This window comes from Agrilus planipennis, unplaced genomic scaffold (genome assembly GCF_000699045.2).
Source record: "Agrilus planipennis isolate EAB-ADULT unplaced genomic scaffold, Apla_2.0 scaffold320, whole genome shotgun sequence".
NCBI classification, from domain to species: domain Eukaryota; kingdom Metazoa; phylum Arthropoda; class Insecta; order Coleoptera; family Buprestidae; genus Agrilus; species Agrilus planipennis.
Window position 1 is genome coordinate 89772 of NW_020439791.1, and position 13485 is coordinate 103256.

At 33.0% G+C, this 13485-nt stretch overlaps 1 protein-coding gene across 1 annotated transcript in view; it reads left to right on the forward strand.

Annotated features, from left to right (window-relative positions):
* The first annotated feature begins 1149 nt into the window (after positions 1–1149).
* LOC108741596 (cell wall protein PRY3-like) overlaps positions 1150–13485 on the forward strand; it is a 51130-nt gene continuing 38794 nt past the window's right edge. The window contains exons 1-3 of the mRNA XM_025979488.1: positions 1150–1170; positions 1257–1448; positions 3024–3224. Coding sequence (XP_025835273.1) covers positions 1150–1170; positions 1257–1448; positions 3024–3224 — 414 coding nt within the window. The remainder of the gene's footprint in view (positions 1171–1256; positions 1449–3023; positions 3225–13485) is intronic.

A 13485-nucleotide genomic window follows, 5' to 3' on the forward strand; every position in this document is an offset into this window, starting at 1 on the left:
CCATTTCAATTTGTTAGAATTGTGACCTTGAAGAAATCTGCGCGAAGATAGAAAGAATACACACTAGGCGTGAGTAAGACAGAAATAGTTGGAACAAGTTTGAACGAGCAGAGCTCTCGATGGACGGTCTTAGGAGATCGGCTAGAACTGTATAGTACTAGACGAAAATGTTTAGCAATTTCTTAAAACAAAAACGTATATAAATTAACAATAGAAAACTAAGCAAAAGTTTTATAGGTGTGTAGAGTGTTAAGTTAATTCACTTCTTATTATTTTTGTCTAAATATGCATTTAAATAACGCATATTCTTAAATTTTAACGAGGCAGTTTAAATAATTTTGCAAATGGTACTGTACACTTTTGTCTAACTCTCGCTCGATGATCGGCGAAGAAATGAGCTCCGCAGACAAATATGATTGAATTTGGAATTATGCTACGGCGCATCCTAATAAATGGAAGGGACATATCTCCATCTTCTTGAAACGAACAGTAATTGCTCTAAAGTTTTTTGGTATGACTAATGCTGCGATTGTAGTCATCAGGGACTTTCGCAGTCGAATATGCGCGGCTTAGTAGTTCCACCCTCAAAAAAGTTCTCAATAGGAACTTGATGGCGGGAAGATATTAACTTTCGCTTATTTTGTCACTCTAGACATTTTTCTTTCTAAAAACTTCTACTGAAGTGGACAACAACCATACCAACGGTATAAGTTTGAAAAACAGAGAATTTTTCATCAACCCTCCAGTCCCCAACAAATTCTCGATCGGTCCTTTTAAGGGTAAGTAAACTTTACTTCTTGTTATTAATCACTCTGTACATTTTCCTTTCTAAAACTTTCTCTTGAAGTGGAAAACAGTCATTTCAATACAAATTTGAGAAACAAACAAATTTTTATCATTCCCCATCCCCACAAAAAACCTTCTCTTGAATTAAAATCAGTAATATCGATACAAATTTGAAAAACAAAGAAAATTTCATCAACCCTCCACCCCTCAAAAACTTATCGATCAGTCTTTGATGGTGGTGGCGGGAGTGAATAACCTTCAGTTATACGTGACACCACTCTGTACATTTGTCGTTCAAAAACCTTTTGATGAAATTGAAAAAAAAAAAAATAATAAAAGAAGGGGGAGTGAACTGAAGAAAAGATGGTGAAGGAGGGAGACAAGGCAGGTGATGGGGTTGAGGGTGTTTCGTTGCTTTCGTGGCGCGCGATCTCCACAAACGTTATCGACCGACGACTCGCAGAATTTAGGCACTAAGTCCGCTCCGTTCGTTGCACGTCGCGGCGCTATGCGTCAGTCTGGTTGTCGTGGTTTTCGCGACGCCGAGCGTCATCGGGATGATGCTGTGCTCCGTTGACCGGCGGCAGCATGGACCTGCCACGCATCGCGTCCAATTCATCTATAAATCCGCCGAGTATTTTTTGCTCGGATTACAGCGGCAGGTAATAAATAAATAATAATAAATAAGTAAACGAAATAACGAGACGTGCCATCGTTTACATGAAATATGTATATACATATACGTACATTGTCAACCAACCGGAAATGCACCTACCGGAAGTACCTATTTTCTTCCTAGTGCTCAAGGTGTAGAGGTTATCATAAACGTTCGAAAAACAAATGATGATCCTGAACTTTACAGACGAATGAAAATAGATTTGTTTGTTGGTCTGTTCTTTTTTCACTTACTTTCTTCTTTCTTACTTCCTTATTCTTATTGCCACCTCTCACAATCAGTTAGATATAATCTTTCGATGCTATTTCAAGTGGTTCGAGGTTTTTTTTTCTTTTATAAAATGCAGTTTTAAAAATAAATCTGTTACATTTTCAGACTAAGTATTGTTTCCAAAATTACTCTTCTAATTAATTTAAAAAGGAAAGGCTGTATAGTGTATTTTTGAAATTTTTAGGTTTCCTTTTTTAATAATTAAGTTAAAAATCGCTTTTTTTCTTGAAAATTCATTAAGGATGATAATTAATAAATTAATAAGAACAATAAGGTGATAAACGTGCCCTCGCAATAAATATAAAATATGTACATTGTACATATTATCAAAATAGCAAAATTTTTGAAAATACCTATTGAAGACATTTGGTTTTTAGAGAGTGAGAGAAAAAGTGGCACTCAGTACGTGACCGTCCAGTTGAGAATAAAAAATATTAATATTTTGTTAATATCAGTTCAGGAACAGTTTAAACTTTTTCTATCAAAATAGCTAAACATTATTGTACAAAGAAAGAAAACGTTCAATATTGATCCTATTAAAGTTTAAAAATATAATCAGAAATTTTCAGTGTAAATTCAGAAACTTAGTTTACTTATAACCACCCTGTATGGCAATCTGTAAACACTACAACATTCAAACGTATGTGATCTATTGTATACATTATATAGCAGTACTTTTTATATAATATGTGATTATAATTAAGCAGTCATTTAAAAGTCAAAAGGAGATTTTAAAAATTTAAAATAATACTTTCAAACAAAATAAAAAATTCACATCGCACTTGAACACAACTTTTAACAAATAATATAATGACGTTTTATAATAATTCAAAGGAACTACCCAACTCAGTGCACACATTCTTCATAAATGAATGAGTAAATGAATCATCATTTCTTCACTTTTAGTATCATATTGTTTACTGCTGTGGTCACCATGTCGCATTTTTTAATTGTAAGGCTTGAACTTTTGCTTTTAAAAACGTAACAAAACAAGAAAAAATAATTTAATTATGCATAAAAAGCAAATAATAATTAAAAGATGTAGGTATGGGACCGTAAAATAAAAACCAGTATACAAATTACTCATTAAAAGTATAACAAAAACACTTCATATTTGCCGAATGGTATAAATTATATTAACATTGTACAGGGTGCCCCTCCATGATGACATTATCAAAGGGTCAAGAAAATTATAAATATGAATGTCCTCCTCGTGGAATACCCTGTATAAGCCTTACACACGCAAAAAAAACAGATTGATTTGGAGGTATTACCTTATAAAGTAGTGTAGTTGGTAGTCAGTCACAANAAACGGGAAGAAGCTCTCGCACTAGAGAACCTTAGAAAAAGGATCGGAGGAGTCCGGATACTTCAGGACAACGGAAACTCTTCCACCGAAACTACCCCGCCGGAAGACGGTTCAGAAAACGACAACAAAGTCCTAACAATCGACGACAAAGTCAATGACAATCGGCCTCAATTATTACAAAAGGTAATCGCATGTTGTTGCACGTCTGCCTTTTTTTGATTTTGACATTTTATAATAGAGTGGATGCAATTCTTTTTAAATCGTTGAAGAATATCTACTGTGTGATGTAGTTTCTCGAATTTATCTCATGGTTTTGTATTAAACACAAAAAATAATTGCGAAAAAATAAATATATTTTCAATCCACTACATTAAAATGTCAAAATAACAAAAAATTACATTACTTAACCTAACAAATTTGACATCTGTCATATTTCATCCTAAAAACGTTAGCCTCGAATATCCGCTGTCATTTTGTCAAAGTGTGATTAATATAAATCATTATATAAACATGTGCTTAAATTTTTCATAGCGCGATAGAATCAAACACGTTAATGTTTAAAACCAATTAAATTTAATTGTTAGTACTATTTGAAAAACCATTTATATTTTGTCAAACCCATTTTACTTTAACTACTTACTCAATGTTTTCACGTTCTTTTTTTTATTCAAAACGGTGGCGATTTGAATCAAATTCTTACAGGGTTATCATTAACGCTTGACTTAATTGCGGGTTTGCCTGTTGTTATTGCAGCCGTTACTCACTGTTATCAAAGAACATACTGTATGGTCCGGCCCCTATCAGATAATTGTTAACGTTGTAAATTAAGCAGTGTCGTGCAGCAATGACGTAAAACGTTGTTCTTAAAGCAAACAGCTTAAGACTTTAACGACACGAATATAAAGGCTCATGTTAGCTATATATATCTACTTGAAATACGTTGATCTGATAAAAGGGAATTGTAGTTATTTAAATATTTAGATATTGATAAGGATCAATGAAGAATCTAAACCAAGAAGAGGGACAAAAACAATTCATTTATCAAAAAACCGACATTTCACCCTTTAAAAGATATAAAGCCTTTTCAAGGTGCATAAAATGAATGATTCTATCAGAGATATGCAAAATGGTTTTTTAAAAGTATTTAAAGAGAAAATGCAAATACTTCTTGATTTGTTATTTCAAATGTAAAATACAAAATAGATTTCCCTTTTGTATTTTAAAATGCTAAATGCAAAATACGTATTTTCAAAATAGTCTTTTCAAATAAATACCTTTTTGTAGTACCTATTTAATTTTCTACATTTACTTAAGTATAAAATATTTTTTAAGAAAACCTTGCAGGCATTTTCTCATTTTTTAAATATTGGAGTTTTTCTAAACTAATAGTGGTGTTTCCATTATATCACCAGCTGCGAAGATTGAGTATATTTCATATTTTTCTGTTTAAAGTGATTGAGATATAGTTATTTTATCTTTATGGTATATTTCGTTCAATTCAGCAACAAATAATTCTTCTATATGCTTCCTTATTTGCCTTTATCACCCGTTTTAATTGGAAAAAATACACTGATGCCAAAATAATTTGTTTGGCGTGAAAGATCAGAGTCAAAATAGGGTTCTAAATAATTTAATTGATATAAAAAGAACATCAACAATTTTATATCAAAATATTTACAACCCCTTTTTTTTCTGATCTTTCACAAATTGTAATAAGATAAAGAAATGGAATCCATAGTTTCTTTAGCTTTGGGTTCATCTAGTTAGTGAAGTTTTTCGAATCGTTTTCTAAGAATTTTGGATTATAGGCATTTATTAGCACACCACAATATCAATTCGATATTGTTCTGAGGGCTGCTTTGTCGTAATTCATAGAATTTCGTAGTTCCTTGCTAAAGGTACGAGATTGGCAGGTGCCGATTTAAATTTGGAACTTCAAAATTCCACGGATCATGAAATGAACCAGGAAAACAATATCGATCCTATATTTTAGATTATCCATTTCCAAGAAGTTTAGAATATTTTGGGCTCATTCATGGAATGTCTCTTTGTCCCCTTTTTAAGTTTCTAATACCTTCAGTGGTCAATGTGAGCAACTTTAATTCATCATTTTATATAATAGAATAAAATAATTCGAAGTGGTCTGTGTTCTGTCGAAACTGCCAGACGCGGATCGCGATTTCGATCTTTTTGGATCTCATCAGCGCATCGTAGACAGTTTCGACAGATCACAGACCAACTTTTACCTGCTGCCTTAACAGTGTGTTTTAGAAAATACCACAAATGGCGCGGTAAACGCCATCTGTAGTACGATGCTACATTTTAGGATTACGTATGCTCCAACAAGGTCCATTAAATATATGGATATCTACTTGCTGAAACGAATGCCGGCGTAGCTAACCTCAACGTGATAGGTACGTTACCATAATCGAATAAAATAATTCGTTTCAGCAAGTAGATATCCATTTATTTAAATGGACCTTGTTGGAGCATACGTATTCGTAAAATGTAGCATCGTACACAGATGGCGTTTACCGCGCCATTTGTAGTATTTTCTATTTTATATAATGTTTGATCGGTGATATTAGTAAAACTTTTGAAGGCAAAAATGCATTTTACGAATAAAAACTACGTTTGGATAAGTATTTTAAATAAAATGCTAATTGCTTTCCTCAAAAAAGTATTTAAAGGCAAGGTACAAATAGGTATTTTTTATTTCGTATTTGTATTTTAAATGCAAGTAATTCAAGTAAATCACATCTCTGGATTCTACTATCAAATTATTCGGAGATTGCGTTCATTGTTCGTCATCTACATAGTCTGTAGGAAGTAATGCATTGTGGAACATTTTTATAAAACTGACGTTAAAATCTAGTTTGTACATCCGCAGAAACACAATCGATTTATCGATAAATGGCTTTTATGAAACTTAAACTGTAGTTATTTTCATTCTATTTTGGTCAAAGCCAAAGTTGCTAATAACCAGTACAGTATTATCGTAATGATTTAAAGGTTGATTTGCTTCAGGAATGTGTGTTAACGGAAATGTGTGTAATACGTCATTGCATACAATTCCTAGGAAATGTATATAATTCCTAAAATCGCCCGGAAATGTGTAAAATAAATTATATTAGACACATGTCCTAGGAAATTTATACATTTCCTAAATAGCAATCGGAAGGATATTGCGTCATCCAATGTTTCATTTATTGTATTCACAGATAACTCTGATTCTCAGTTTACTAACGTGTTTTATTAATTCTATTCACAGAATGAATTAGTTTTATACATTTCCTAATACAAAACTCGGAATTTCATACAATTCCTAGGAAATGTATACATTTCCCAGGATATGTGTGTGTATTAAAAAATTTCTGGAACAATATTTTATGCATTTCCTAAATGACCTAGGAATTGTATACAATTCCTAAATTCATACATTTCCGATAACATATACAATATGAATATGCATAGCAGTTTTAATTCATTTTTAAGTGCGATCAAAAATACCAGCACAATTAATATGCAGGTACGTATGCCTGTATATTATTGTTTTCCTTTGAAAACTCAATTTCCCCGTCGGTATATTTTGTTCCTATCATGGCCGTTCGCGAACGCTCGGCAATTATAGGCGACAGGTTCACGTCATTCGAAATGACGAATGAAAAAGGAAAAACCAAAAATACACAAAAAACTCAATTAAGACCATCGAAGCCTGAAATTAAAAACCTCAGAAACGTTAAAATGCTTTTACGTAAAAAAAAGTTCAAACCAAAATGGTACAGACCAAACAGCGTTGAATTTTGTTCGCATTTAATGAAAATAGGTACTATAATTGGAGCAAAAAAGGTAAGGACAATGCGAAAAGGGTTTGGAACAACATTGAAATTAGAAGCGTTTTCTAGTTTTGTCGATAGGTGATTTATTTAGAGAACTACCCGTACGAGAACAAAAAAATACTGTTATATTACAATTTAGATTTACTAGTAAGTTACTACAAAAAGATCATGCAACACCTTTTTTATTGAGCAAAATTTTTATTGCTGCTACTAATATGTTAGCCATGTATGACATAAATTCAATGTTCATGGCTTTGTTAATCTTCAAAATTGCCGTATTTGGGGTGCGGATTTTGGATTGGAGGCATTATTGGGTCATACTTTTTCGAAAATTAAGCTGAATAACAGTAGTGGTGCTCAATATTGCGACATGATAACACAGTTGTTTCCACCTGAATTGAGTAATATTAATGTGGACGACATGTGGATTCAACAAGACGGTGCCATATCCCTATACACCCCTTAAACAATTCAATTACTGTATGAGGTATTTCCTGGTTGTGTACTCTCTCGTTTCGGTGATAAGAATTGCCCCTCAAACCGTGTGATTTGACACCATTGAATTTCTTTGAAGTTAAAGGTCTGTCAACAAGAAAAAAAAATTCGAATCTTGCGTTCATTGCACATGCAAGTCATTGATATAATATTGCTTAAATCACCCAGAATCACCTCACCAATTGTATAACGTGAATCACTTTGTAAATCCGAAGTTTGTAAAAAGTAGGCAGTAAACTTGACGGAATTTGAACGATAGCTTCCGGATTTGTAGATAAATTTTCCCTAATCGGCGCCATGTTTGACGGATCCCAATAGTTTGTTTTATTTTTGAATGTTTGAAATCATGCAGTTTCACAAAAGCTGTACCAAGAATAGTTCACGTTTTATTAAGAACTTTTATAAATAATTGTTATACAGAGAGTTGTCCTTCTCTGCCATCTGTACCATGATTAGCAATACTTATTGTAATTTTGTCTCTTTTACCTATAATTATTGCTCGTCCTTCATCGTTACCATTGAATTATTATTCGTAATTATGAGCGAAAGCTAAACAAATAGAAATTTCAAATCTAATTCAAAACATGCTTTTATCGTTAGATGCTTCTAAATAAAGACAAATGTTAGGGAGAATGCCTTAAAAGTCGTAGGAAATAAGAAAGTTAAGTAACCATCAGAGAGTCATTCAGTTTTATGCTAAATGTGTTAGAAGAAGTTCTTTGAGTGTTCTTTTCAACTTCAACTTGTCTCAACTGCCGGCATGTTATATTCATGTAGTCATCTTGTTAAGAGAAGTTTAATTTCAAAACGAATTGTTCACACAGTTAAATAAGCCTCAAAATTGCAAGACAGAAAATGATCAACAACTTTATATACATAATTACGTAAATATACCAAGTAGAAAAGAAGCAGGATCTAATGAAACTTAACTTTCCATTAATATAATTAAAAGAACCAGGAAGCGCATAATGCAAACTTGGCAAAGCACTAATTTATCTTTAGCTTCAGGACATAAAATGGATACTTTAATTATCTTTATGGTATTTTTCTGGAAAACTTATGAAACTTTAAAATATGCTAATTGTTAGTATCATTTGAAGACGATAGGAGAATTTTGTGGTCAATGTTTTCAGAATGATGGTTAATAACTTCCCCATTGGCAGATTAGGTTAGAGATCGTCAATTAATCACGTGATGGTCGATAAAGAGGAGTGAGTTCGGAAAAAATCACGACAAATCACAAGGAGGAGGGGAGTGCAGTGATATCATATGTATTTTTGTTTGTTGTGCACGAGCTTCTTAAACCGGGAAACGGCGTGTGACCTTAATGTCTGTCTGAAAATTTTTATCACCCTTCTTAATTTTCCAGAATTAAATTAGATTATATCTGTATTTGAAGATAATATTCGGATAATTTTTAAGATACTTTGTATCAAAAAAAATAGGTACGTGTGTCTTTGGGCAGGGGAGGGTTACTTTAAAACTTCATCACACATTTTCAGGGGTAGGGGGAGATTATAATTTGCTAAAAAACGTCATGTGATTAATGGACAACCTCATAGCAGCTATAAGACTTGTTAGGTTAAACCAAGAAGACTATTAAAGATAGCAGTAATAACTTAATCCGAAAGGAATAGGATAATAAGATTTGGAGATTGATACATTATTACGATTCCAAACCTTAAGGAATCATCGGGATGAAAACAGTACTTCTGTTGACACTGATGGTTCATCATCATGTGGTCGTCAGTCCTAAGATTGGTTGGACACGCACCACCTCTTTCCTATCCTGAGATAATCTTCGCATTTCCCTAAAACTAGAACATCCCATATCCATCCTTAACTATTTGCGAACAGTAATCTAATCTAGGTTTACCTATACTCCTCTTAACTCGTGTTCCTGCCTCTAATATGTCTCTGACTAGACCTTCATGCCTGAGAAGGTGTCCTATCAACCTATCTCGCCTATTTGTTATTGACATCCATAGAGTCCTCTGTTCTCCTATTCTTTCCAAAACGTCTTCATTTCTAACCTTCTCTATCCACGGTATCCTCATCATTCGGCTGTAACACCACATTGCGAACGCTTCTAGCCTTTTCTTTTCCGCCGAACCCATCATCTATGTTTCACACCCGTACAGCGCCGTGCTCCAAACATGCACCTTTAACAATATTTTTCGAATTTCTAAATTAACCGTTCGCGAGCATAGAAGTTACTTCTTTTTATTGAAGGCGACTCAACCCTGCACTATCCTCTGCTTTACATCCCTACTACTCCTTCTGTTCTGGCTTATCTTACTTCCTAGATACCTGAAATCAGTCACTTCTTCTAATTTTCCGTCTCCTAAATTTATATTAGCTCTGTCTCTGCTTTTTCCTCCCTTGCAAACAAGTATTTTTGTACTTTTACTTTTACAAGAACAATCAAAACAATGAAGGATGTCTTTGCTAAACGATTTGATCCGTTCAAATAAATAAGCCTGCCTTGGTTTTTATTGCGAATCCTTTCAATGCAAATAGCAAAGAACTAATGTTTACTCAATGCTGGTTCATTTGAAATACAATTACTACATTTACAAAAATTTAGTAGTACGTAATTATAAAAACATACAAATATGTATTATTTCGACATTAAAAAATTAAAACAAAAAGTATTCCAGTTTCTTTGAATGTTAAGAGTAAAATAAAATGGAATTGTATTTTGTGTATAAATCTAACAATTTTATTTTTCTCACAATAGAGGAATGCCAATCGCGGAAATTTTATTTTTCCTTACCTCTACCGCTTTAACTAATACTAACTGAAAATAAGCAACTAGGTATATGTAACGAATGGCAGTTAACTACTAGCAAATTTTCTTTATGATGTAGAAATTGCTTTCTGTGTAGAATATTCCACACGATAAATAAGAAGTTAGAATAACGTCAACTACTTTGAGTCGCAATAAAAGTCAAATTACCTGACATTATTAACGTACAATCCGTTAGTAATGAACAATTAATGTTACGACCATCTCTTTCCGCCTTTTTGTTAAAAGTTTCTTTTCGTTATATAGAGAGTAAAAAATAATTCAAATTTCAATACACGTTTTTAAATAACAACAAAATTACGTATTTAATGATAAAATTGGAATATCATGTATACTTCGTTTACTTTCTGTAGCGATTAGCCCCATTCAATGTTTTGGATGCCCGCTGGCAAAATCGTAGGTAGGGAGAAAAAAGCTCGTTATACTCTCGACTCTTGTTCATTAAGCATACTTTTTCATACAGTACCTGCCAAAAGTTTTGTTCAATCATGAATAGTAGTGCGAGTCGAAAACAAGCGTTAAAGCCTTTAATATGTCTTCAAATATAAATAAACATCTCGTTGATATTTTCAGTAGTAAATGGTACCAATAACAGCACATTTGAGCAATGCAATTGTAGTGGATAAAATGGTCAATTTTTCCGTGCAGTACTGTACGGATTATACGCTCCTCACCGGTTAAGAGTTTGGCCGAGAGTTGTCTCCTTCCTTTTCTGGCCTAGTGCTGTTCTTTTCTACTTTGCGCCGGTCAAATTGAAGGTCACATCGCTACAGAAAGTAAACGAAGTATAAGTATCTATTAAAAATTAACGTTACAAATAAATTGCTGTTATTAGAAAGTATGGAAATTAATAAAGATAAAAAACTTATTTTGTATTAAATCAACTAGACGTGATTAATTCAACTAAAATTACTGTTTCAGTCAATGTATTTGCTCTCCATACATCTCTTTTTTTTTGTCAAAGTTTGGCAAGAAATAAATGAATTAATGAAAATCTCAAAGTTATTTCTAATTTGGGAAGTTGTAGTTTAATATAATATTAACACACTTTTCGACTTGAATTTTCATTCTTCACAGCTTGCTGTAGAAATATGTAAATGATGATTTCAAGACGCATTGTATATTTGATGTAACAAACATCCCACATCCTTAACTCTATCTCTTTTCCTCTTAGCTCCTGGTTTTGCTTCTAATATGTCTCTAACTAGCTCTTTCTGTTTAAGAAGGTGTCCAGTTGAGAGTGTATAGTTGAAACGATCAAAATTGGCAAAGTCCGCAATAAATTATCTGTGAGAATGAACGTATCTTCTTTCTTGTTTCCACTTGGGACTGCAGCCATTTGCTGCGTTTTGAACACGCCCTTATTAAGTTAGGAAATGTTTCATGAGTAGTACAGACAAAGTGGAAAGAGTTAACCGAATAACAGTAAGCGGTGCAGCGGTTAGAAGTCGCTTAGGTACTCAAAAGATCAGGGTCGGCTTTAGAACTGCCTAATAGGAATTATACCTTTAAACAAGTGTCTTTGCTATCCTAAATTCCTGAGAATGTTGAAGTTTCTCTAAAGTCCAATACTGACAACATTCTCGTATTCTGCTTGTCCTTATCTCTTTCTGTTACATATCCATTGGTATACTCTTATTCCTCTATCTTTATGGGCTAGTTAGTAAGTTGAAAGAAGAGAGTAAATGCGATATTTTTATTGCGGACTATGTCAATTTTGAACGTCGTAACTATATCTACCAACCTATCTCGCCTATCTCGTATCATCTTCTATAGTATCCTCTGTTTTCCTACCCCTTCTAATACCTCTTTGTATCTAACCTACTCCAGTTACGGTTTCCTCACCACTTGCCTGTAAAACCACATTTCAAACGCTTTTAACTTTTTCTTTCTTTTCTTTTCCGCCACTCCCACCGTCTACGTTTCGCACCCGTGCATAGCCTTGCTCTAGACCTACACTTTTAACAATCTGTTTCGAATTTCTAAATTAACCGTTCGCGAGCATACAAGGGACTTTTTTTTATTGAACTTTAACTATGAAAATCGGTTAATTAGTAAACAATTCAACAATTGTTTTGTGTACTAGTTATATTTTAACAATTCTATTTTCTTTTTTAACCTAAATAATTAAAATGCTATTTTCTAATCCCATTTTAAGTAGTGGCTTTCGAACTGTCCAACCAAATACAATATCAAATTAAGTTTCTTTGCTTGCTATATCGCGGTTATTAATAATTTTGATTTATTAGAGTCCTTGTGCCCGGCGATGACGAACAAACATTTAAAAAAAGTTATTCAGAGAAGCGCTCTTCCGTCAGCAAAAACCGAACAAATTGTGGTTATAACGGTAAGATCAGATTCTTATCAGTATTCTGGAGAAGTAAGGGAGATAAAATATAGATCTCCAGGCTCCATTATGAAATTGGAATTGTTAGCGTATTTCATTAGGCCTTATAAATAATAGAACAGCTATTATCAGAAAGCAATTTATCATTTCTTTTCATAGAGCTTCAAAACCTTCTCATATCATATGGATATTATCTAGAAGCAGCGCCGGTTTGTCTATAAGATACATGTACAAACTTAAACTAAAAAGTAGAAAATAATATTTGAATTACTTCAAAGCAAAGTGCATTACAGAACAATCGACAAAATCATTGATACTTAAATACATGTAAATTTCATTTTAAATCCTACGTATGCATTACAGCAACAGGACAATTTTACTAACGATCTACAACAAACTAAAATAGCGTTTTATTTTAAAAACTATTTCATAAATTAGTACCTGCTTTGAGCTCTTATTTTGGAGTAACTGGAATAGAAATACAGTGTAAACTCTTTATAACGACACTTAACGGACATTAACTTTTTTCGGCGTTATAAAGAGTGGTCGTTGAATAGAGAGAAATAAAAGATANATTGCGTATAGCCTGTTATCTTCGTCTGATGTTTTTTGCTGCTCCAATATTTTAATTGTATTTTGTTACGTATCTTACTCATATCTTGAGATACTACTGCTGGATCAATTTGATTATATAAAATGTATTTTTTAATAGTTTCGCTGCATCAAGTGCTTGTGGAGGGACAGGATCGTCTTCTTCAACAACGTACACAGCTGCAGTTCTTATCTATTTCGGCAACTTAGAAAGTACTGCTTGATGATTTGTAATGCCGCATTGTTGTATAGAGTGTAATATTGTATAGAAAACAATGTAAACCAACCAAAGTCAAGCAATTTCGACGTTTTAAGGAGTTTGTCGTTAAATCGAGTGACGTTATAAAGAGTTTACACTGTATT